This window comes from Paralichthys olivaceus, chromosome 16 (assembly GCF_024713975.1).
Source record: "Paralichthys olivaceus isolate ysfri-2021 chromosome 16, ASM2471397v2, whole genome shotgun sequence".
In the NCBI taxonomy this organism is placed as follows: Eukaryota; Metazoa; Chordata; class Actinopteri; order Pleuronectiformes; family Paralichthyidae; genus Paralichthys; species Paralichthys olivaceus.
In genome coordinates this window covers 9,669,436-9,696,760 of record NC_091108.1, presented here as the reverse complement: position 1 = coordinate 9,696,760, position 27,325 = coordinate 9,669,436, and the positions used below count along the sequence as shown (strand labels likewise).

Genomic DNA, 27,325 nt, shown 5'->3' with positions numbered 1-27,325 from the left:
CCTGGCACAGTGAAAGCATAGCTGAAAAACTTAGGCCACTCTCTCCACAATGTGGGGGCTTTGTCTTTCAAAACATGCCACAGGAGCTTTTCATTAGAGAATGCAGTTTCATTAACATCATCCCACACTGCCGAGCCCCGCTGCATTACAATGACACAGGAGTGCCCCTCTCTGTCAAGGAAATCTCCACAGAGCAACAGCTCACCGGGGGGGAGGGGAAGGTAGAGAAAAGAAGAGACAGGGGGTAGTGCAGAGAAGGGGGGAGGGGGCAAACAAAAGGGAACCTGATTACCCCCGGTCACGGCTCATCCACAAGCCAGCAGAGGGAAATCCATCACCTGCAGGATCAAACAGAAACTTGTGCACAAGGTAAAGCCCAGTGAAAGCTGTACCCACCCATCTAAGCACTCTCTCTCCTCTCTTGTCATTGCCACCTCCCCCCTCCACCTCTCTGACTCACACCAACGGCAGCATGTAAGTTTTAGGCGCACACTGTGAAATCCAACACAAGTGAGAATGTTTTCTGGTCTAAACGACCTAAAGGCTCTAACCTCTCTACTGGCACAATGGTGATATATTCCAGTTTTTATTGCCGTCTGTAGGCACTGCATACCATTCCAAGAGGGCTGAATCCTCCTTTTGCCAAGATTCAGCTACGAGGAGGCAGTGTTGGTCATGCCTGCTGCAGTGTCAAGGACTACTGCAAAATATCATTATTTTTCACTTTCCTGTTTGCACTAGGTTATACAGTATGTTAGAAAAAGACAGCTACTGTAGTCAGGTTTCTGACAGAAGTGTTACTGCTATAGTAAACCTTTTGAAAGATACTCAAGTTGCTGTTATTACTGCCACTGACTGGGCTTAGCTGTGTAACACTGAAACTGGGCATAGCTGATTCTAGCATGAGTGTTTCAAGTACTAGGCCAGATATTTACTGCCTGATGTGATCTTATATAAGACAAATACATAATCGTATTGGTACGTATGGTACAGGAAATTATTCAAAGCAGCACTAGGCTTGGTTAATTAATAGCTTTGTTATTTGCTTGATTTACGTTGTGTCCGTATTTAAATCTGTGTGCAACTGATTTTAATTAATTGCAACAAGAAGCATCCCCTCGGCAATCAACTATGTTTTTACACTTTTAATAGACAAAGTCAGCGATGAACATTTATCTCAACAAAATGCAAATTATGAAAACCAAAAACTGTTTAGCAACAATGTAAGATTGAGCTTTATTTTGGAACAATCTGTCTATGTTTGTTTCTGCTTTGAAAGAAAAGAGGAAAAAACAGCATGTAAGCAAAACAGGAAGGAGCTAAATAAATTTGAACCACATTTGAGCTGGTTTACAAGGCAAACTACACGACTTGCTTTGCCACACAACTACACCGAAGCTAATTGTTTAAATATGTCAGGCTTGTTCTGTTCCTCCCTCGAATGTAACACATGCAGGCGAGCACACACGCAACTGATGCACATGCCGACACACACTCAGGCAGTCAATCAAACGCAGACGCAACAAAAATCCACCACGCAGCAGCACTGGAAATATTCCACACTCACCGTTGAAAAGGGGCTGTCCTTTCTCTGTGATATCTGGCACCACAACCTTGTATACATCTTCAGAGAAGCCAGGGCTGCATGGTGTGGTGCCCCTGCCCTCCGCTGCAATCTGTGATGGTGGGGAGAGGGGGAGAAAGGGGGGGTTCAACAATGAGTCATAAATCAACCTTCAAAAATGCACTCTGTTGCCTCCAAAACCTCTTGGTCGCGTTCTTAAGTCCTCGCAGTTGCACAAAAGCATCTGTTGTTTTTATAGCGGGGACTGCAATTAGGATAATGAGGCCAAAAGGGTTAAGCATTAGCCAAAAAGCATGGCTAGGCAAGAACAAGCCCCATTTGTCCCCCCGGAGGGGCCCAGGCACAGGGCTGGGTTAGAACCACTGTGGGCCGCTGATCAACACACCACTCTGGACAAACACTCCACTTTGAAGTGCAGGAACAAGGGAATAAACAGTAAATGCTAACGACCCACTGTTGTGGGAATAAACACCTATGTGTGAATGTCTGAGTAAACTAGAAATGCTGACATCTTAAGAAAATGCGAGGCCATGACTGCTATCCATATAAAGGGAGAACTGCTTCAAGTGTCAACCCAAAAGATTTACAGAATAAAGGGGATGTTGTAGAGAGAGAGAGAAAAGATGATCTGTAAATGACTGGGGCTGGTGTTTCCTTAAAGCATGAATCTAGCCAGAGAGAGAGAGAGAGAGAAAACCATCATCGTGAGAAATCACAGATGGAGCATAACTGAGGCATAACTCTGATGTCCACGAATATCCAAATATACTCCATCACACAGCCTCAGCATTGATTCGGCTCTGAGGAACAGACGCCACCGGCCCCGGCTCCTCTACATGCACTGCTCTCCGAAGAATGCAAAAGGAGAGGAGAGGAGTCCCTGCTGAAAAAAGAGCATTGTGGGTAGCCGTGCCACTTGCCATTCTTAATCATGGAAATTTAAATGGAAAATGCTGTGAGGGGAAGAGAAGAAGAAGAAGAAGAAGGGCTCATGAGGAGGGGGGAAGCTGGGGTTCTTGCACGTTACAACAATAGCAACCAGGATGTACAGTAGAATTATATCTAGTTTTTTTTGCATTTAAAACAAAAAGGTTTTCAACAAACACCAGAAAACAGGATTATCTGCTTCTCTCTGCAGCTGGGGGGGGGGGGGGACTCAGTTTGGACAAAGTGGCTCCATAGTCATGAAAAATAAATTGTTCCCAGCACATTGCACCCTCACGTCGTCAGAGTTGGACAACAATCATCATCCCATCGCAGCTAGCTTGAATGTACTTATATAACCCGCGCCACCATAATAATTCACAGCATGTTGTACTTTTCATTGTTGCTCATACATGACGTGATTTCACCAGGAGAGGGGATTAATCAGGGGGCGCAGGGACACGCTGCAGCAATCTACATAAATATGAAACTAAACACATCCTGCTCACAGCGCGGGCCCCACTTCAATAGCTACAGCAAATTCGCTAAATTCAAATTATTCGCGTAAAGATTGTGCGTCGTTTTTCTTTTTGTTGTTTTGTGTTTTTACCAGCGCAGCATCTCGTGGGCGTTGGGTTTAAAAACATGGGGACCGTTAGCTAGTCGCGCAGGACCTACTTTCTGATCTGAGCGGTCGTCCAACGCACAAAGCGGCGTCTTATTAACGAGCCGCACGCCGTGCAAAGTGCCTGTCTGGGAGGCTGCGGCCGCTCCACCGGGCTCGCACCTCAAACACACGCGGGGGAAATAAAACACCCAGCACCGGGGAACTGTCCGGTGTAACTCCGCCGTACGAAGCACCGCTCGGATGGTAGCGTTACCTGCAGTCCGGCTAAGACCGCCAGCACAAGCAGCCCGCTGCCCTCGTGTCGTGGGTACATCGGTGCGGCCGTCTCTGCTAATTCCCCACTCCGAAATCCGTGTGCCTTCTCGAAAAAGGAAAAAATGATGGAAAAGGGAAGAATATCCTCGCGGCTCGGGAAGCGTCCCCTGTGCGACAAAGGCGGCGGCAGCAGCAGCGGTGACGGTGGTGACGGTGGTGGTGGTGGCAGCCTCCTCCTCGGTGAGTCTATCCAGCTCCAGTCAGCAGCAGTGAGGGAGAGCAGAGCTGTGCCTGGTACTGAGGCTGCTGCTCCCTCCCATCCAGTCCCACACAAAAACAACCGGAGCCCCGGACTACAGACTATAAACCGCCCGTCTCACTGTCTCTCCCTACCGGCCACACGGACAACTTCACCACCGGCGTGTTCCCCCGTGTTAACAGCATCCCACATACAGCATCATGTTATTCACACACGGTCCTTATGTTCACCAAGTATGTTATACACATACTTATATCTATATATGCGTGTGTGTATGTATTACTGTGTTTATATATAAACACAAATATATGTGTGTGTGTGTGTGTACACATGGTGGTATTCCATCTAGGAAGTTATGTGTATGAACTTTAATGTATTGAATGAATTTTATAATATATGGAATTGCATCTTGAATATATATATATCTTATATATAAGATGAAATCTGAATATATGGATTGAATTCATGAATTAATAAATAGAGTGAATCTTTAAAGATATAAATGGACAGTCAGAATATATGGAAGTAAATGTGAATATACAGATACATGTCTGATTATATGGAATTAAATACTCAAACTTCCATTTCATACAGTAAAATATTAATTATATATATATCAAGGTTTATTCCAAATTTCAAAACTTTCAATCTATATATTCAGATTAAAACTTGCATTCTATATATATTTAAATATTCATTATATATAAAACATCTGTATATATAGATTCGATTTTGGATATTTGGAGTGAAAGTTTGAATATTTATAATGAAATCTGAATACATGGATTGAACCCTATCAAGTTAGAGACCGAACTAACAGACTCAAACCCGACAGGCATTCAGTTTTTTTTTGCTTCACCTGACCTGAACCCAATAGAGTTATTGTGTATACATATATTATCTTTGATTTGTTCTTTTAACTTTATTGATTCAATTATTTTCTCGTCACTCTTAAACATAGTAATATGCAAAACTCCTGATCAAAACTGTATAATAACCGTACAATCCAATAACAACATGACTCCCATTTAAACTGTAACTATCTTTCCACTCAAACTGAAAAGGGCGTTACTTCCTCGCTGTGGAGGAACATGTCTTATCAGCTCTGGTTACAACAATGCCCTACAGTAGTTTTCTACATCCTAAGGTCAGTTTGTTTGAGGTCATCGTTTATTTGCTCACTGTCTGGTTTCACTTACTCATGCACATTATATTTAAATGAGACTGACAGAAACACAAAGACAAATGATCAAAACAGACATTCCTCTTGGCTATGTGATTATCTTACAATACATGAATCTTGTCATAATTTTCCATGTAGTTTATTTACAACTGCTGGAGAATGTTAGTATTTTAGTGTCATATTTTGAAGTTCAACTGGAAGTTGTGTTGTATCTACATCTCTGATCTTTTGTTTTTTCCCACATTTTAATTCTCGGATTATTGGCACCAGACTCCACTGAGAAAACTGCTTATCAAATGTTCCGGGTGTCAAGTAATTGGAGATTCAGCCAGTTGTCTCTCGACTTGTGTGAAGAGCTCAGACTCTATTGATCATTGGCTGGGAGATTCTGATCACTTTGCCCTCAGATAATTGCTGTTTACCGCCTGTTTGATCCTAAGGATTATTAATTGTCAATGTTTCGGTGCTAAATCTGCATGTGTGAGTGTTTCACCCTTACAGTCATTATCGTTACTTCATAAGCTCACTGTTTCAGAAAAGGCTGGATCACTATGGAGTTTTAAATTCTGTATTCCATTCATTCATCTTCACTTAAGCCCAGAGTTTGTAAGTAAAGCTTTTTTCGTGTCCCATTAAAATATGCAATGAATAATTCCCTTACATTATCTTCTCATGTGATACAGGCTGATGAAGGTTAAATTACCTCGGTTGGGCTGCTGACACCTAATTAACTATCAAGGGATGGCTCTATGGAATAGATTGTAACGGTGATACAGAGATATTTCAGTCTGGTAGATGAAAATAAAAAAACATATTCCATCTCCAAATAATAAACAGGGGCTGACTTTTGGTTCACCTCCTCTGGGCAATCCGTTGTTTTTCAAGTTATTGGCGTTTTGAGGTGCAGGCAAGTATGTGATGGGAGCAATGCTGCTCCCCTCCTACTACAAATCAAACCATCCGCCCCTGAGAGTGTGTTGTAATCCTAAACAAACAGTAAGCACTATCACATCCCACTTACAGTCTACACACACATACGCACAGGACATGAGGGCTGAATAGCGCTCGCTTCTCGCAAAAAGTGACTCATGTCACTTCACACTCTTGTCATTGATTAGCACGCCTGATCATCCATGTTTTAAAATAATTAGATTTTCTCTCTGATGGAAATGAAAGCAAACAAAAGAGGAAAAAAGGAAGTGCAACAAAGTTAAGATAAGCCCATTAACGAAATCTCTGCTGATCATGGTTACCCATCCACAGCCAGTTACAAAGAAACGTGGCAAAATCATGTTTTTAACCAGAGGCAGTCAGATTCAATGTGCGTTTCTTTTGTTTGCTGTGGCAGAATATTGCACGGGATCAAACTGAATGACCTGCTGATAATTGATACCACATTTTGTGCAAATTATTAAATATATGTAATCTAATCTAAATGAGAGTGGGATCAAAATTCTCCATCTCTTTGATTAATGCAGAGGCGGTTATCTTTCATCAGTACTGGTCCAGGCAGGGGAGAGGAGGAGCCGTCAGAGGGAATCCAATTTGGACTTAGTGCATTCAATCAAACAATATCATGTTGCATGATTCATAAGACCAATCTGATACACCCGAGAACTCCGTGTGCAGCATATACCTGAATTTGGCATGGTCTAAAATGTGGAATCAGAGGAGGGATTTGCCATCAAGGGCGCCCTGCTGTCTGTGGTTAATGTATTCTCAGGGCTGCACTGTCTGTGTAGACAGATAACGTTGTTTTGCAGGCGAGTGTGTGAGGCTGCTGTATGATGCATGTCGGTTTCGCTGCTGACACTGCAGTTGACTCACATAAGTGCAGGTGTCCGAGGGCTCTTGGCCTGGACGAGCCCTCGATTCCACACCTTTAACTCGGCACAATTGGATGCGGCGTGGAGCATTGCAGCGCGGTGGCCTTGATGGCACTGGAAGAAAAATGGACCAGGTCAGCAGCACTTTCACATCCGCGGCACTTCTTCATGCTGACTTTGTGTTGATACAGGAATATCATACAGTTCAGCCTCTGCTCCCATGTACTGTAATGCAAAGCTCAGTTATTTCTGCACAAAGGGCGATATTCAGTGACTCACATTCACACAGCCTCTTCCTGTTGAATCTTTATTCACTGCCAATATGTAAATTGATAGAGATGGTATTTTTTGAAACGACACAGAGCCTTAACATTCAATTATCAAGGGAGATCATTTTCTCTTCTGGTATAAACACACATATGTTGACCATTCTCAACAGTTGGCTAATTAGCCTGTCATTGCCAATCCCTCTCATGTCAAAGGTTGCTTTGGAACAAATTAGTCAGTGGAAAGGAGCAACCTAGTCCTCAAAGCCATTATCAATTCCAATCAAGCTTCATTGTGATGCATTCAATAAAGGATCTCAAAGGACCACAGTAGTGCTCTGATTATTCTCTACTCATGCCAAATCGGCTCATTCAGTCTTTTATATCATGTGAACAATGGAGCCAAATAGAGTTGTGCATGTATTAAGGTGCACACATACGTTTGATGTGCATCTCTATGCTTGAAGTTGTTGGAGGGCTGGAGGTCACAGAATACCATATTCCATAAATATATTGACCGGCATGTTGAAGACATAAAATATTGAAAATGTGTAACCTTAAAGGGGATCTGATTATATTGTATTGTATGCAGAGAGACAAACAATAATGAAAACATGCAAGGACGCTTCCACTGAGCGCTTTCTCTGTAATTTCTTGTGAAAAGACATGTCAGTGGAGCAGATTGGTGCCACCCCCTTGTCAACAAATAATGGCAAAATGCTCTTTGCAAGCTCTGGCTGCAGCTCTGGCAATGTCTGCTGTGTGGCAGGGCTCACACAACTGTGTGTCTGCACCAATTTAGGGTTTGGAGTTGGGGCCACATCTGCCTGCTGTGTGCTGGTGTGGCACACTAACAGTGATTGATTGCCTGATTAAGGCAAATTGTGTTGAACTCCAGAACAAGCCAAGGAGAGAAGAAAGCATCTTTAGTTCATGATGCAATAAAAGTGTGGCTATTGATTTGTGATGGCACATGTGTGCAAGAAGGCAGTTGTGTTAATTATTTATTGATCACCTGGCACCCTGTAAAAAAACAAACCACATTCAAAAGGTGTTCATAGGTTCAAAACTTTATAAATAAGAATTCAAAAATCACTGATTTTGTTCTGAACAAAGCAGCTTATTGGGGCTTATTTGATTGGATCAAGTATAGCTACCGTTTCACAGGACTAAGTGTAGGTCATGACTCTGTGAGGCTGTTCTGAGCGGTGCTTTAAGCTAAATGCTAAATGTTAATATGCTAACATGTCATAAAGCCTGCCTTCTCCATGTAATTGGATGGGACATGGACCAAACTACAAAGCCAGGGTGAAACATCATGATTGACAAACGAGACTCGTGTTTGGTTCGGCATGTTTATCAGCAGGACATCCATAGCACAGCTCCACCCCCTGATCGCTAATGCACAGGCCCTGGCTCCAAGAGGAGTTTTCAGTGCACAATGGAAGTGTTCATATCTGGGATATTTTGGCTTAATTTCTGAATAGTAGGAAGAAGTGTACATTGTCCATCTTTGTATGTAGTCAGTTGTTCAAATGTACAATTACACAATTGAAGTATAGCTTGTTCGCATGCTAACATTTGGTAATTACTATAAAACATAAAGTTGGTTAATAAAATGTCATGAGGTTTGCACATATTTGATCATAAACCCAAAATACATGAGACAAATAAAAGGTCTGACCTAATGTTGGCCCTACATAGAAGGTCAGGGACTATCAACTGATTACACTTTATTTTGAGGGAGACATGAATGTCTACAGAAAATTTTCTGACAATACATCTGGTAGCTGTTGAAATATTTCTGTCTGCACCACAGTGGCAGAAACGCACAATAAATAAAGCCGCACCATGAGTTAAAATATTTAGCATACAAATTGCTATGACTCTGACAACACAATAAGAGAAAAGAACTGAAGAAGTTTCTGTTCCTCTCTCCCGCACCGAATGAGAAAATAATAAATGGCTATGGTGTTGTTATCTGAGCTTTCAAGGCTCAAGTGAAAAGTTTTGTTTTAATAAAATGCTTTATCTTCATGATAGGTGAGCCAATGAAGTGCGCGCACACAGACACATACACACTCACTGTCACTTGGAATTACAGGTAAACCTACACCAATTCCAAGTTATTGTTAATATCTTTTCTCTTATTATTTGCACATGTTTTCAATCAGTGCACACTCATATTCCATAAGACATCAAACAAGTACAGAAAAACCATAATGTCTCAGAGACAACCGCAGCTCATGCAAAGTGGCCTGTCACGTTTTCTTTCCCTCCAAGCCTTCCCTTGATGTTATCGTCATCAAAGTCGCCCAAATCATCATCACAGCTGTCACTCTGCTATATTTCCACTAATATTTAAAAATGCAGAGTACATGCCTATGTACTCTTTGAGACCTGAGCACCTCTTTGGTGCCTGCAGTATTTGCAGCTGAAAATTTATTTTCCCTTATCACCATTGATCTGCAAGAAGACAAGGTCTCTGGTCGTGACAGTCTGGCCTGTCTGATTTAGGAGCAGACCAACAAGCCTGTCTGAGCACAGGAGTCAGGGATGGATTTATGAAGGCTGCTGCGGCTGCTGATCCACCCCTGCGTCTGCCTCTGTCTCAAACCGGGCTTTCTTATCTGGAGCTTAATTTCGGAGGCAGCCAGGGAACAAGACACTTTTTTTTGTAATCACAGAGGTAATGAGATTGGAGGTTACTTCAAGAAATGCTAGATTTGTTTTTTTTTTTGTGGTTATCTTAATGTTTTCAGCTGATAGTTCCATTTTCACATTTATTAGATTGCTTTCATGCAAATGGCAGAGAGGCCTGATTACAAAAAAATGTGTTAGCCTTATAATTACTGTGGGTTTAAGATGGTGGCAAATAGCTTCCCTGTCAGATTGCATAAAGAGGTAAAGTGTGATTGTTGTACAGGTTTAAAAACAAGATGAAATGTTATTATATAATTATATGATTAAAAAGGCAAAAGCATAAAAACATGGAATATTGGGATCCCTTTATCATGGGGCTTTATAGCCAGTTTATCTAACACATATGTAATATTAAAAATGGCAAACCCCCTAATAACTAAATTAAGGCCATTATCTGTTCCACAGTAGACAGCATTGTTGATTTGACACAAGATACTGTGTTTTAATGAGATTAAAATTTGATCCTAATTCATGCTAATTGCCTTGGTACCTACTCCAATACACATGCCCGCGGGTATTAGTATCTGTTTTCTTCCCTGTTAATGTGAACAGGATTATTATATAGTGCATAATGGTGGCTCCACAGCTCATTAGCAGTCAGCAGGTTATCAAAAGCTTAAGATGTTTTTCTTTCATTAATTCAGAAATTGATGCAGCTTTTTTTCATCCAAATCAGATAAATGTTTAAAAAACTACAAAAAAAACCCCACCTGAATTGCAACAATATGCTGCATTTAAAGTTACTGTTGCTGCATTGCGACACTACACTTTCCACTGTTAACCTGCCTTCGCTTTTACTAAAATAATCCTGCTGTCCATAAAACTAATCATTTTAATTGAGAAAAAGGATGAATTAGTTGTGGGATATTGTTTTTCTTTTTCCCTGCCTAGTATAGACTATGCTGTACAGGATTTCTACATAAGGGCATTGCTAAGGGCATTTGCGGCCGAAGCAGCAGATGTTAGTGGCAGGTTGCTCAGAGCGAAGGGTGCCTCATTTGGCTCGCTCAGGAGGTGATCATGAGACATATTGCATTTACTTTTGCCCTCCACACAGACACATGACTGCACTCTTCACCCGCTGAGGAATTCTGCAAGATTAACATCAAAGGCTTGGTACACTCGAAAAAATATATTTTTGCTAATGTTTAAAAAATACTTCATGAACAGATTTAAGTATTATAAATTCCTGTTTAAACTCATGGCAATATTAGTACTACTGCATAAATCTCATCGTTCACATCCCATCACATGAAGTCAATTAGTTTGTGTTGTATTCATCCAAAAACCTACATGCAATTAAAATGCACAAATATATAATATGCAACAATTCCTTGATGAAGGAAAAACCAACTCGTAAGCCAGATGACAGTTTTCTGTCCGCTGTTTGTATGCCATTTGCTGCGTAACGTGAATAAATCTTAAATACATGAAATCACCTGTGAACATGATTTGCATGTTTGTCACATTGGTGGTAAAGACAACAACTCCCATAATCCCACGCTGCTTCACATCATCATCAAACTAGCTCTTTTGTTAATGCTTTAATTAAGAGGCCCCTATTAGCCAATTTTGCACTTTTAAATATTAGGTAATTTTCCAAATGATTGAACGTCACAAAACGTCTGAAGTCTGGAACAGTTTTCAGAAACAATATCACCCGATGTTTGTTTATGAAAACTGTAATATCAAAAGCTCCTCATAGCCTCTTATATCAGAGCTTTATTTGGTTTAAGTGAAGCAGGGTGATGCATCAATGTGACTCACACAATCCAATTTTCTGCAGCATGTACCACACAACACTTTTGAACCTCCCATGAATTGTGAGCGAAGCTGTATTCAGATATGCCATCTTTAATATCAGGATTTGCACGGTTGAACAAGAAGAGCACTCTCACGTCACCATGGCAGAGATGTTTTATTTACTCTGTGGTATTTTCACAAAAAGTCTCTCAGGTCTTTATTTTTTTTGTCTAAGTCTGCTTTTTGAGAGGCTCAATTCTTCTCTCACCTTTCTTGGTGTCTAATTGGCTTTCATTGATTTACTCCTCCATGATGCTGGCTTGGCCAACTCTCTGCTGACCCTGCAAAAAATATCTGCCCGGCTGTCTAGCAGGCACTGTTCCGACTGCACACACACACGCACACACACACATACACACACACACACACACACACACACACACACACACACACACACACACACACACACACACACACACACACACAGCCCAATGCAAGTGCTGAGTGATTGTGTCAGTGAGCTGGAAGTGCGTCAACCTGCCGCTCCTGTGGCCCTCACAGCAGAACCATAGATTAGTGTCGCACTGAAAAAACAAAAGGCTCTGGGGGTGGGTGTTTGTACCCACTGCTCAGGGACTTTAGTGCAGTTATAGAGGGGAAAAAAGCGAAGGGGGCCAACTGGCGGTCGTCAAGTGGCCGGGGACACAGCCACTCATCTGTGCCTGAGCAGCCATGTGTCACCTTGAGCTCTCTGGAGGAGGTGTCCGGACACAAACCTGCTGGGCCAGACGGCGTGTGAAGAAGGAAGAGGAAGGATGAAAGCAGGAGAGGAAGCAGGAGCTATAGCTATCCAGCTTTTCATATGCGACATCTGTGCCTCGGTGGACGAGAGGGAGAGCTCACCAATAACTTTGAGTGGAGAGTGTAAATTAAAAAAGAAAAAAGAACACGAAGAGGAAGAACACCCTCCCTTGCTCAATCCTCCATGCAGCGATAGAGAGGATGAGAAGAAAAGGATGTAGTACAGACAGAGCTTTGATACCAACTGTGTCCTCGTTTCCTCCTCTCGACTCCTGTCCCCCTTCTGCCATGCATTATAAACGGCTGATTATGACAGTGACAGCTCCTCAGGTGTGCAGTATGCTAGATTTGTTATTCAGCTCACAGGCATCACGGTCCCTCCCTCTTACCACCTGCACAGACACACACACGAGAACAGAAGTGCACACGTACACACACATACACACACACACCCACGTGCACACGTATTGCTCACAGCTGCTGTGTCAGCGGGACTCTGGAGCCAGAGAGAGGGGGATATTACATGAATCAGCCTCACACAACTGTTGTATCCTCAGTGCTATGATCCAAATTCATAGTTTAAGTTGGGCTTTTATTGTTTGATTTGCATGGGCCACTGGTGATTTCATGAACGTGTATTTGTTTGATTTGAGAGATTATTAATAGACTTTAGTGGACAAAATGGGAAGATTTGCATTCCCAGAGCATGTTGTAAAGAGGCAGGTCTCAGCAATACATTTTCTATCCTGAACAGCACTGTGGGATGACGAGGGACATGCCAAATGGTTCTGTTCCATTCTTTCGTGCAGAAATGTCTCATGTACATTTGACGATAAGGATTTGTGAATCCATGCTGGGCGTATTTTTGTTACACTAATCAATAGTTTTATGTGAAGAATTGCAAACTTTTATTTTAAAAGACTCACAAACAACTGTTTTCAGACATTGAAGTTCAGACACTCTGCTAAAATGTGAAGGGGCGCTGAGAGAACGCAAATGTCCGTCTGACTCAGACAGTAAGGTGCGGCATTCTTCATATGTGAAAGACAAAGTCTGTAGAATATCCAGATCCAATTGTCCTGATATATTCCCGGAGTTCATGAAAACAGTTTACCAATTAGCACATCCCTTTAGCTTTGCACATCAATTTAGTGATTTGAGTTTAGTGTTTTGGTTTTACAGTTTCTATCCATTCCCATTGCAGACAAAAGCCAGATGTTTTTTGATCAGCAGTAAAGAGGCATATGTGAAGTGAGTTGAGCTCACTTTGACAGTTTTCTGGAGCTGCAATATATTTGAAAGTGAAAAAAGATTACAGTCAAAATGTTTCATAGTAAACATCAGTGGTAAATATTTTCTAACCAAAAATTCTAAACCTGAAAGCAAGGGACACTTCTGAGCCTCTGTGGCTGTTTGGGGTTGTTGAAGACCACCCGAACAAAGTTAGATATATTAGATAAAAACTGTATTTATTATACATGGTAAACTAATTGTGCCATCAGGTGTCCTAATAATAATTCTCCCTTAAGACCTAAGTGATATTACGCAGCATTTTTTTCAAGTTAAAAGTATTTTAAGGATTAAAAAAATGAGCAAAGATGTTAAAAAATGCTGTGTAACACAAACAAGGTGAGCATGGTAATAATTTCAGGGCGTCTTAAGGTTAAAAAAAAAATTTTTTTTCCTGAGGTGCTGATTTTTGAGACGTCTCCTCACATGGCATTTCTTCAAGTGCCTTTTATTTCACAGCCCGTGGCAGAGCTCTGTAATTTGCTCCAGCTTTGGCTTCACTCTACCATGTAAATGCAATCAAGTTGCTGACAAAGTATTTCTGTTGGCAGCGCTGCCGTCTCCCCTCTACATTAAAAAACAAGAAAGAAAGAAATAAGAAGGAAAGTGATCTAAAAATAGAAAGATTAATCACTTTGCCCGGGCCTCGCTGTGGGAAGTGGGAATTTACGGAGGGGTTAAGACTTCACCTTAAAAATTCACATCGATTTCTTTGAGTCAGTTGTGTTTGCGTTTCTGGAATTGCAATAAGTATTTTTAGCCTAATCTAACTCGACAAGGTTAATTTTCTGAGTGCTGGTGTACAGTAAGGCAGACTGCTGACCTTCTGACACAGGTTCACCGTCAACTTTTAATTAGGTTCCATGTTCACTTCATTACTTTGCTTTTCTAATGCAGGCAGATTGCAAACAGCAGATATATTAGATGTGATGTTACCTGAGTAGGTTAACCGAGCCCCGCACCTCCTATATTAAGACTGATTGCCCAACCTTACACATGAAAAGGTTATATCAACCTTCAATTAAAACGTCTTCACGATTCTCATGCTATACGGAGAGCACTAATATAAATGTTAGCGTAATAACCGCGAGGTCAAGAGCTGAAATGTTAATGCCCTGGTGCCTAATTTACTTTGTTTCCTTGAGGGTCAGAAAATTACTTCTCATAAACGCATCATTACGCCTGTTTTTCAGCTCTGCCTTGAGGGCCACATTAGACAGGCGTCACCTTGATTAGAGGTTACAGTTGCAAAGTTTCAGCCTCATAGGTCGGAAAAGCATGCAGCTGTAATTATCAATATGCAGTTATAGTTGCACATGTTGATGTTTTAATCAGGGGCTAGCCTATGAGCTGCATGAGGAAATGTCATTATGTTATGGATATGACCAGCTGCTAGTCTGGGCCGTGGACACTCGGCTTACTCAGTGGCAATGAACCTTGGGGACACTGTGGGAGCGTCTGTGAGAGAGATATGTCAGGGCCCGCGAACCCTTAAAATAAGACTGAAATTGATACTGACAGAGGCGCTCTTATGAATGTCATGGGCTCCTCAGTGTGATGACAAATTGTATTGTGGGTAGAGTTTAGGATTCTGGTGACAAAGTGTCATCTTGCATTAGCTTGCTGAAGATTGGCGGATCAGACTAAACAAGGTGGCAGCGAGGAGGAGAGAGGCAGGCAGCAGATGAGCCTGTTCGCTCCTGACAAGCTTATACTGTTCAATGACTGAGATGAAGGCCAAACCAATTGATTTTTTTATTTACATTTCTGGGGTTTGCAATGCTCACATTGAACCACAATGAACATTTCACATTCTGCCAATAACATTTTTTCTATTTTAGATTCTGGGATATAAAAATATAATCCATCCATCCAAAGTATTTCTGCTCTCAGAGCTGCTGTCTCAACTCTACATTAAAAGAGAAACAATAAAAAAGAAAGATAATCTAATCTAAATTGAGAAAGATCCGCTTTGCTGTAGGAAGTAGGAATTTAATTTGGAATTGTCATCCATCTATAAGCATGAACTGGAGTTCACCCTGGACAGGTGGCCAGCGTATCGCAGGGCCACCACACAGAGACAAACAACGATTTCGCCTACACTCAGTTCAGCGTTTTCAATTAACACTAATCCCAATCTGCCTGGTTTTGGACTATGGGAGGAAGACAGAGTACCTGGAGAAAACCCAAGCAGACACTGGGAGAGCATACACAATATACACAGAATGTCCAAGCTGGGATCCAAACCTTGCTCTGAGGCAATAACCACCGCATCACCGTGGCACTCATACAACTATACATTTTGGAAATCTGCTAAATGCTCTTGTGTTTATCAAACCTCGCCTCTCCACAGTATGAACTTGGAAGCAGTCCAACATCCAGTCTCCCTATACACAGCATCGTGTTGGAATCTGAAAATAAAGCAGAGCGGGAACCACAGTTGAGATTTACCACCTCCCATTACCTGCATTTATTTATAGCAATTCTTTTGAGCAATTCTGGATGTAAACAAGTCAGTTAAGGCGCCTACGTGTCAAAACCATGTAGCCTCTCATATGATCCCCATTCAGAGAAAGCTTTTTAAGTAACTTGGAAGGAAATTCAATGCACTCTTTTGATCACGCTCACATTAGCCTCTTATTCTGTGTTTCCTCGCAGGTTCGCTCGCTGTCGTCGTCCTTGACTCATTGTTTCTTTCCAAATGCTTGTGCTCTGTGTTTCTTCTGAGTTTAATTAACTGTGTTTAATGAAATTTTTATTTTGAGCTATTCTGATTCGTTCCATTACAACGCTGTTGTATTTGCTGTGAATCACCTTGTTTCAACAGGATTTAAACGATTGATTTCAAAGGCATGCTATTGCCGAGCATATCATCCCCTTAAATGTTTTCAAAGAGATGGTTGTTTTTCATAATTTATTGTCCAAGTGCAGTGATGAGATGATGAATCTCAGTCAGACAGGCGGAGACGAAAGTATGGTGCTCCATGTGCTCATCATGTGGCTCCTGCTGGAGCTTTGAGCCGAAACGCTGCACATCTTTGTTGTCCTTCTTTTCCCAACCTTTGCTGAGATTGAAGGGGGAAAAATAGGTCAAAAATGTAGCTAAAGATTTGCAAAGAATTACAAAAACCCACTTCATTCTATGTCTTGCATCATTGTGTCTATCTGCTCAAGGTAAAAATAGCAAATAATATAAATTGGATGCAGAAAATTGTCCGTGCAGTATTATTATGTTGATTTAATTTGTATTCCCGTTTTATGATTTGAAAAGGACAATGCGTCATCTCCCTGCGTGCAGAGGAGGGGGGAATGTGTTATCTTATAATAGCTAATTCAATTTCTTATGTGAATACCGACATGTTGAACAGGCTTCTCCTACCAATGTCCTTCATGGGCTGCACTCATGTTTATGATGATTATTAATCCTGCCAACGGAGTGGAAATGTCTCGCTGCCTGTGTGTCGGCGAAGAGCTCCTCAGTCATATCGAGAATAATTTGTTGTGTTGATCTATTGATGTTGAGCATTTGGGATGAAGTTATTTCCCTATGAAGATAAATGTTCTTTTTTCCTGAAGCAGACATCGCTGTTTGCTAAACTAGTCAGGGTAAACAGATGCTTTAATAAGTATCCAGTGATACAGAGCCAGACCAATTTATCAGGTGGCAGATATGAAGCTTTTACTGACATATCAGTATCAGCATTTATGTTTGTGTATGTGAAATGTTTTATTTTAAATAATTAATAACGCAGAAAATATGTCCATTTATGTTTAAATTTACATCCAAATATGTTTATTGAATGTATACATATGTTTAAATGTTTAGTCCCCATAGCAGAACTAATAAAGGATTATTTTACTTTATCTTAATTCAAGTTATATGTATTTTGGTTATATTTGTTGAATTTGTCTATTTATAGCTATTAATAATAAAGTTTCTTACTTTGTCATTATGGTTTGATGAGACTCATCGCCAAATTAGTATGTTTATATATAGACATATATATATTTTAGCTGATATATCGGTATCAGAATTTTTTTCTCCATAACATTGGTATCGGTTGAGTTCTATTAAATACATCGGCTACAGCTGTGCAGTCAAAAAATTGAGATAAGATTTCAGTACATGATATCTGTTGTTAATAAAATGCCACATCTTTTAATAAGATTTAGTTTTACTTGTAGTTCTTCAAATTCGTTGATAGGACGAATAAGGAACAATAAAAGATTAGTAGTAATCAGTATCGGTTCGTCAACATCATCATCCACACACTTCCTCTTAACTTTCTTTAGATTTGCTGCGAGAATAACAATGTTTCCACATTTTTACAAAAAATTTAATCCATCCTTGTTATTAGAAATGTGGCTGAGACACTATCAACACCATGCTGATCTGTTGATGATCCTGTCCAGCCGGAGCGTGCTGTGGTCCACGGTTGTTTGTTGTTTTTGCTCTTCCCCGCTGTTCTGTTTAATGGGATATCGCTAAAACTGCTGCAATAACAAATTACCTGGTCAATTTGCATACTGCTGGTTGCACCTTAAATCATTCCTTCCAATAATCACCCCCGATTTACTAATGGACCTCTATTATAGCATCTCTCCATATTTGTTTGCAATTATACATTATATGTAGTCATTAGATAAAAGAACATTGAGGATTAAAAGCATAAATGAAATGCACACAAATGACGTACTTGACCTACTATACATTTCATGAAAATGTGTCTTGCACATTCACATCCTACAGTATGGTTTTTATCAGAAAGTGAAATATAATGCAAATGTTAAAGCGTTCACCTCCACCTGGTGAAACCTTCCAGTGGAAATGTTTCTTCAAGCTCTCTTGGTGCCACAAATATGCCACAACATGCCATAAATAGAAAAATTAGGTAACCCCAATGCTTGGCCTCTTTTAGCCTATAGGACTACGCCTAACATGGAGCATTTAATTGCCCAGCAGACTTGTAGGTGATTATTTCCCAGCAGGGGAATAACAAAATTTGGCCTATTAGAGAACAAATAATTCAGCCCTGCATCAGCGCAGCAAAATTTTCCATTCACCATTGTTTAGATGGAAAGTTAAAACGACCATTTGCACTTTAATGGAGTGGAAGTGGGGGGAAAAAAATCACATCAGTAGAGACACTGTAGGCACATTCCTTTGCAGAATATATTTACTATTCTTATACTCACAAGCACCAGATTCTAACTGTAGATATAAATCCCACATTGGCCTTTCCTTCCTTGAGACAGTGCAGCTTTTGGGAATATGTAATAAAATAAACATGTCTGCTGTAATCTCGGTCAGATAGGCTGAACAAATACTTAACACCTCACTGGCCTGACTTCAAGTTCCGGCTGAAACTACTTCAGCTCAGCGACTGTGAGACTTAACCGCACTGCTGGCACTGTTTCAGTTTCACCCGGGGATATCTCGAAAGGCCTTGGCCTGAGAGCCTTCATTGAAAATGTCTTGGCCCAGCAGTGACACATCCTCCCTGACCTGGCACTACCCTTGCTAACAGTCACATGTGTTTTATCTCAGTGTGATGACAGGAGGGGAGTGCAGTAACACAACACAGGATACGTTCTTCTGAAGCCAGAGAGGCTCATTTATCTTTAAATGCTGGATTAATACAGGCGACACACACACACAAACACGCACAGTTGCACAATCTAACCCAAACATTAACCTTTTGCCTCATTAGGACCAAGGTTTTAATAATAATTTAATGGTATTTTTAATGATAATAATAGTAACAATCATAATAATAATAACAATCATAATTATTATTATTATTATGTTGCCTCATTATGACTGGGATTTGGTTTACTGAGGTTTACTGGTCCTGACAAGGTCATCACAACCACACACACACACACACACACACACAAATAATCAGAAGCATGCGCTCATTTAAAAAAAAACAAACTAAACACTACCCATGATGGTCAGTGACACTGCGTAACTTCAGATTGAGCGAAACATTTCCACTGGGAAGATTAATGTAACTCTACCCAAGGTCGACCTGGGTAGTGCAGCCACTGAGGAATAGTTGGTTGAGGCGAGTGCAACAAACGTGGACACTGAGCCCAGTAACACCTGTAGTCTCTGAGGTATCGCTCCTCACCGCCTGGCTCTGGTCAGGTGCCTCCTCTCTGCTCCCCCCTTTCCATCCCCGCAGCCTGCTGCTGTTGCTCTGCCAGGACTCGCTGCTCTGCCCCGCGGGCCCTGGATCAGACCACCAAACAGTCAATTAACAGCGCTGCCCACTCCTTGTGCACAAGAGTAAAATATGCTAATGGTTTCTGAATGGGATCAATGATTGAAACGTTTTTAGGAGAGGGTGCATATTGTTTCTCCTGCACTGTCACATGTAAACTATTTTTTTCTGTATGTGTTTTTTCTCAGTGAGTATTAATGGGCCATTCTTCACACTCGAGCAAGAGGCAGCTCTAACATCAGACCCAAGGACACTTATCTCCATCCTCATCCTCCTGTTACTCTCATGGTGAGTGGAGTTTTGTTTTATTTTTCCCTCTATGTGCTGCTCTGCTGTAGGTGAACTTGTGCATCACACCTACTGCTGCTGTGCTGTTTATCTCTGCTTGCTCTGATTTGTTTTGTCACCACTGAATTTCCATGGTATTGAGGCATTTAAGTAATACGCCAGCAGTGGTGTGTCATTTGTGCAAAGACGTTTTGGAGTTCTGTTTACACTGAACAGAAATATAAATGCAAAATTCAAACCACACCAGTTGTGCCCTGTGCAATATTCACGCTATATAACCAGCATCTTTACATTCCACTCCTGTCAAGGGGGTGGGTTATTTAGCCAAAGGAGAAATGTGGAACAAATTTGTGGGCAATACATATTAAAATATATTAAAATATAAAAAGCTGTTTGAGTGTTTAGAAAAACTCAATTTTTCATTTCAATTTGTAAAAATAGGAGTAGAAGTGAGACTCTGTGTAGTTGTGCTGTCAGCAATAGTTTTTTTCTCAGCGAAGCCCCCTTTCCACTGGTGAAAAAACCCACCAACACCCACTAACATCTGGTTTTGTCTCCAATGGGAATGGATACGATTGCCATTCCCTCCCAGTTCAAATGGGGACGGGTTGTAATCGGCAGTAATGGAAATGAGATCCCCGGGTGAACATGCTAGTTTGGCAAGACAGCGTGGTGAGCGAGCGCCTCAGTTTGTGTTACGTTTGTGACGTAGAACATGGGAAAAAACAGAAAGGCCACCTCTACTGGCAATGGGAAAGCATTGTTTGACATGTTCATGGATGTTTAAAAAAGCCATGTGTTCCCTTTAATTTTGAAAGGGGTGCTCTGAACTCTGTGCATTTTCCTAATATTTTCTGGAGTTTATCTATGGGGGGAAACAACCGTCAAGGTTTGAACCCAGAACCTTTTTGCTGTGAGCGACAGTGCTAACCACTGCATCGTCATGTTGCCATTCCCTTTCCACTGAGGCATTACGGATTCATTTACAGGTGACAAAGCATCAATATTTGCATCAAATGAAGCGGAATTCAGCATGACACCTTAAGAGGATTGAACAGCAAAGACAGGTGGAAAAAAACATTTGTAAAACATGTGTATACAGAGTGTGAGGAGGCTCTTGAGATTTCACTAATACCACCGTGGCTACGATGAAGAAACAGCCCCCCCCCAACACCATGGCTGCTGATACAGATGGAACAGCAGTGGTATTTATAAGCCCTTTAGGGATTATATGAAAATGCCTCACTTCTGTTCTCACACCAAACATTATCCTCATTACACTCAAAAGACAACAAAACAGCCAGAAGAAGCTAATTAACAAATCAGTGGAGTTTTGCATTTGATCTGTGGGTTTAATTTTCACACGGCCCTGGGAATTATGACCTCTCATTTCTCTGAGTAAAGATTATGTTTAAAATACAGTTTTCACACAGAACTGACTGGGGTTAATAAAATGTCACAGTACTTTGGAAATGGACCGACCACCCCTTGGCTACGAGAGATATACTTCATTGTATATCTCCACTGCCTTTTGGAGTTAATGGGAGTGTGCGTCCTATTCAAAGGAGCTGCAAAGCATTTTGATGCCTAAATTTAGTTTAGCATGATTATCATCAAAGGCGTTCTGATACGAGAAACAAAAACAACAGGCCGATTGTTGGGAGAGGACTTTTTGATGAGGGGAACAAAGCGTCTCTTGGTGTCAAACTGTCACCGAGCAGCCCCGATGAAGGCGTTACAAAAAAGATGATGTTCTCAGACTAAAACGTGGATACCAGTGCTGCTGTCACATGCAATGACAGCTGTGATCTGGAGGGAGCGATCATGAAAAGGATATTGCTGTTCACCTGACATGGGAAATCTACTCACCTTATAAATGATATAATTAAATTCCTTAAAAGAAGACACATTCAATCTAAACTTGCATTTCTGCAGAGCAAAGGCCTCGACCTCTACAAAGCAACCAACAGTGAGCCTGTTTTTTGTCTTTAAAGAAAGAGTGGGTGCATTTTGTAGCTTTTGTTACACGGAGGGAATTACTTTAGTGTAGATATTGTGTTAATACTAAAATGATGGCAGGCATTTTCCTTTTTTTATAGAATTGGAAACAAGAGTGGAAATTGTACCTTAGATGCTTTTTTTTTTGGGCTGATTGATTTAGATGAATTTACCTTGAAATATAACATAATTATCTGACAAGCGTTTCTGCAAATTCATTGCAGTGGGTAGAGTATTCCTCTCCATAGGAAGGCCAACTCTGCATCATTTACCACTTATTGTACCTGCGTTTTAAGACCTCTGAAATCAGATTATATCCTGGTACTGCTGTACAGGGGGCCAAAGAGAGTTTTTCAGGCAACGGCTGCTGGAGAGTTAGTGTGTTGAGTACATAGACAAATCACCTAGGTTTATCCCAACTGTGGAAGAAGTGGAAAACCAATATCTGAAAACATTAAATTAGTTGAACGCACATGTTTGCATGTAGATATTTCAGTCTTTTAGAGTATGCTATGGTATTTAAGGACATTTCAGACATTCAATTATATTATGCCATAGGTAATTGTGTCATAGTTTTATGACACACACTTATGGTTTGGCTATCACTGTAATGGTGTCACCTATTTATGTTTTTAGTCAGTAATTTCATAACCTGATTCACATGTATCCATTGGAGGAACTGTGACTCATGCCTTGGTGAACAGCATTGTGGTTCCGTTGCCCTTCTTCAGTAATGCAATGTGTCAGGTGTGAGCCCAGCGTTTCTATCATTCCCTTAGATCAGATCTAGCTATAACACTTTTTTCTCATGTTCAGATTCAAAGTAGGCTACAGCTGTGTGATTGCCACCCCGTTCATCACCACACAGCAAGAGTTGAGATGCAGAAAAAGAAGCATTACATCATACTTGTTGGTATGCAAAACACGGTCCGCAACAGCTTTTTATCTCTGTGTCTTATGTTTGATTAAATATTAAGCAATTTCATGGTAAATTTGCTGTAAAAACACAGAAATCAAGCCTCAATCAGACAGCGGGTCAGTGACTGAAGTAATCAAACATACAAGATGGACCCTTTAAATAGCTTTAGCCTAAATTGTCCTACTCAGTTACTGCTGATGGCCTTGTGGCACTGTGTTTCTTTATATTCTGCCCACATTTCCTTTTGTTCTTACCGCTTCTAAGATGTGATGTTTTAACTACCACCTCTGTCGATTTTCTTATTTATTGTCAAAAACTCATTAACAGACTTCAGAGACATTTTATGAAATTTTCTATCAGTAAAAGGTCTTTTGTGCAAGCAACACAGTCTTAGCCTTTCGTTCTCTGAGAACTATTTTGGTTACTATATTGTATTATTTCTGAGTCTCCAGGACGTTCATGGAGCAGCAGCCAATCAAAGGAAGCAGACTGTAAAATCCTTTGGCTCTAAGATAAGCTTTTCACCTCACCAAATCAATTATTGTTCCGAGCCTCTTTCTCTCAGAGATAGATATATGAGTCAATGTGATATGAGATAATAGGTAGGTATAATAATAGTAGGTATAATACTTCACTCACTTTTTCATTTTGAGACTATATGACTCATCAGAATTACACACAGAAGACTCAACAGGATAATTATATGAGACAAGTTGACTGAAACGCATTGCAACAAATGGATCTAAAGTATGTGAAACTTTGAGCTATATTGCAAAGGAAAAACATAACTTTTATTAAACTGGCTGTGAGCACAAATGCAAGTGCCCAGGGAGGCTAAGGCAAGGGTTGTACCCCAGAAGTAAAGCCAAATCATCTGCATCGCCCCCTGGTGGCTGTTTGCAGTGTAGGACATCAACTCCATCTCTTCTATGTTAATGTTAATGGACCAAATGTCCCCAAAAAATTCTCACAGATGGTTTATGTCATTTTAGGTAGTTCTCAAACTGGTGTATGGTCAAGTGTGTTTTTTTTTGTTAAGTTTGGTAAGTAACAAATATTTGATGCTTTAAAATGGGTTGAAATGTCATGATTTACTGCAGAAAACTCCCTGATTAGTCAGGCATGTGTGTCAGAGGAATCTTGATACTACAGCTCCATCCCCTATCGCTACAGCACAAACACTGGCTCAAAATGATGTCGAAATATGCAAGATACTGGCCTGTATCTGGAATATTTTGGCTTCATTTGTGAGTCAGAAACATAAAAAATGTGTGTATCTTGGTCATTGTTCAATCATAAAATCCTAATGCACCAAAGACTGTCCTTCTTGCTCAACCTGACAGTGCTGAAAAGATGCAGAGTCTCAAAAAACAATTTTAAAGAACTCAAGGCTGTTAAGTGTCTTTTGTGTTACCCACAGACAAATGACTATTGACAAATGAAATCTGTCCTATGGAAGAAAACACACTGTATCTGGCAAGAACTACTAATGATATTGTGGGAAAAAGGCAGATGACTACAGTCACATATAAAGTGAAACCATATTTTGCCCATGTGTGGACTAAACTGAACTGTGCATGTGTGATTGACAGGAATTTTGCATTAGTCCTCTCCAAGGAGTTGTGTGGTCAGGAAGTAAAGTGGATTTCATCAGATATTCCAAATAAGGAGGATATGTACTGTATTTCCTGAGTCCCTCCATAAATGTTTACCTCTGAAACTTCTATCTTTTCTGGACTGGGTTCTCTATGAATATGACCTTTTTAAATAAGCAGTTGTCTTGGAATTTTTCAACAGAAAGCAGAAACTTCTAACTGTTACCTTAACAAAGTACTTATTTTAATGCAAACAACTATCTTTTACTAAACCAAGCCTTTAGGGTGGTTATGTTTTTACCTCTTAGTTCATTTGTTTATGGAGCAGGATAGAAGCCATTTCATCAAAGGGGTGGATCCAGCATATTTAGGAAACTGATATCTATGAGTGTGGGCCATGAGCTTGAATTCATTTAAGGGGATTTTGAGGGGGATTTTTATCCTTCCTCAATGTAGCACTGTAAATGTTGGCTCTGCAACCTGCAGCCAAAGTTGACAGTAAAATGTTTAGGACGCAGAAGTCTTTGCCAATATGCCTACGCTGTTCCAGAACCCAGGTTTAACATTTGAAGTATGGCGCGCCTTCGGCAAATACGTCGCTGAATTGCAAATGTGGTGAAATGCAGTAATTTTTTTATGGGGATTTCAGATGGAGCTGTTTGGAGTTGGGGCTTCCTATTCATTTATTCTGTCACCATTGAGCCCAACAGCTGTATTACTGAAGTGATGCACTGTGACAGTCCTAAGCTATTTTTATCTCCCTTCTCCATCATGTTGAGAAATTACTGCTGATATACTGTGCAAAAGTCATGGATTTCCAACCGACACTGAACTGAACTTGATATAGCTCATAACACCAACTAAGCCTGCGTATTGAGTTTTGTTCCTCTGTGACCTGTAGATCAAAGTAATGGACTATTGGAGTCTCTGCACTCCAAACTAAAGAGGCTCGATCTACTGAGCACTTTAATGGTTTTGGGCAGTTTCTTAATTATACGACAGTTTCCCCTGAGTGATTTCTCTTGTTATGGCAGCGCAGGGCAATTGTACATTTTCCCCTGATCAATACGATGAAGATATTTGATAAAAGGCTCATGAACACGGTTCGTCAAATCGATGAAGACACAACTCAGACTGACAGCGACACAATGCATTGGAACTAAAATGACAGAAAGAAAGTTCAAGTAACACAATTACATAACAAAAATATATATTCCAGAGCTGAGCTTTTTGAAACCTGATTACCATTTGACATTATTTTTATTATTATATATTATTATTTCCAGTACAAGTGCAGTCTAATTCAATGATAGTTATTATCTTTGCAGGCACATTACACAGTAAATTGATTTTAGGTTTCAGAGGTCGACATTGTTTCTTTACTACCGTCTGCAGTGTTCGTGTCTTCAGCAAGCTGCACTTGAAGGTCTTTCCTCTTTCTCTCTGCCGTTGTAGGAGCATCCTGTACGAATGCTCCAATAATGGTCTGATGACTTTTTGTTCCAACGAGTTCAGCGGGTCATCCATTTTGCTTTGGTCAGAGCTGGTATTGATCTCTCCCCTAAGTGTTGCTTCTTTTTCTCCCTTAGTGAGGATTTTCTGTAGCAGAGAGAGAAAATACCCCTCTCTCTCCTCACCACACGTCTTACATCCAGACAAGCTGTTAACATTGATATGGTTGAGCAGAAAAGTGAAAAGCTGATGCACAGCAAGTAAATGTATGTTTTTCTTGCCACATGCCAGCACAGTGAAATCACACTGACTGCCACAGCTGAGTAGCTTGAATACACCACTCTCTTTCAATATGCAGCCACTATTTGTTTCTAGACTCTCATCCATAGTCACTCTTCATTCTGTTTAACATGATTCTTACGTAAGAGGTAAAAGAGGTTAGCATTGAATTTGAGTCTGTTGTGGAAAATACAACAATTTGCAAATACATTTTTCTTGTCCATGTCAGTCTTTTTATACCCAAAACACCATGTGACAGAAGCAGCCCCTCTTATAGGTACAAGCTTTTCGTTTTGTCTTGGCCAGTCAGAGTCCTTCTCCTGTTCGGTATTAGACCGTTCTGTGTCCCATGCTGTTTGCTCGTATTGCCTTCATGATAAACAATAAAGCATAATATGAATATCATCTATCACAGCCTTAATAATAATAATAAGATGTTGTAGTAGCAAGGAGCTGTAGTATAATAATACAATTACTTCAACTTAATTTGATAGCTCACCATGTTATAAAAAAATAAAGCAGTTATGCTACAACAGACATGTTGAAAAGGAACAGTTTGAAGAATAATAGGCTTTTGACAATAAAATCAATAACATACCATTTATAAATATAGCTGTCAATAGCGCTTGGTTTCACTGAAACTGGGTGGAATGTTTTGGTGAATTATAAAACCTTGGGCTTCACATACCTCACATGTTTAAAATGGAAGGCCATGAAACATCGTCTGGTTTTGAATTCGCTGGTTAGTTCATCAAATGCTCATCACGCCCTAACATTGATCAGTCTGCCATGTACAAACAACTGTACTGTCGATTTCTGAATCCCTATCTCCCTGTGCAGTGTAGAATTCAAGCAAATGACAGATGGTTTTATTGTAGGTAAAAGAGATGTTCTTCCGTATTGATCACAGTGAAGTTAAAGTATTTCTTTGCTGATTCTGATTGCTTTAAACAACTTATACTACGTTATAGGAGATCCTTTTCCTTTGCAGCAACATCTTAAATGGAAAAATATAGTGTTGTATAATCCAGAAGTTCTAAAACACTGCTTTTAAAGGCTCTTTCCATGCCACATTTCCTTATTCTTTCAGTTAAATTGTTTAGA

At 40.4% G+C, this 27,325-nt stretch overlaps 1 protein-coding gene and 1 long non-coding RNA gene across 2 annotated transcripts in view; one reads left to right on the top strand and one right to left on the bottom strand.

Annotated features, from left to right (window-relative positions):
- The window catches only part of cdh2 (cadherin 2, type 1, N-cadherin (neuronal)), a 60,470-nt gene extending 56,743 nt beyond the window's left edge, over window positions 1-3,727 (bottom strand). Inside the window, exons 1-2 of the mRNA XM_069511140.1 lie at window positions 3,391-3,727; window positions 1,568-1,676 (exon numbers count right to left, since the gene is read on the bottom strand). Of these exons, the coding sequence (XP_069367241.1) occupies window positions 1,568-1,676; window positions 3,391-3,450 (169 nt within the window). The 5' untranslated portion in view covers window positions 3,451-3,727. The remainder of the gene's footprint in view (window positions 1-1,567; window positions 1,677-3,390) is intronic.
- The window catches only part of LOC138405077 (uncharacterized), a 65,448-nt gene extending 45,469 nt beyond the window's left edge, over window positions 1-19,979 (top strand). Inside the window, exon 3 of the long non-coding RNA XR_011238756.1 lies at window positions 19,879-19,979. This is a non-coding gene — a long non-coding RNA (uncharacterized lncRNA). The remainder of the gene's footprint in view (window positions 1-19,878) is intronic.
- Window positions 19,980-27,325: the final 7,346 nt, after the last annotated feature.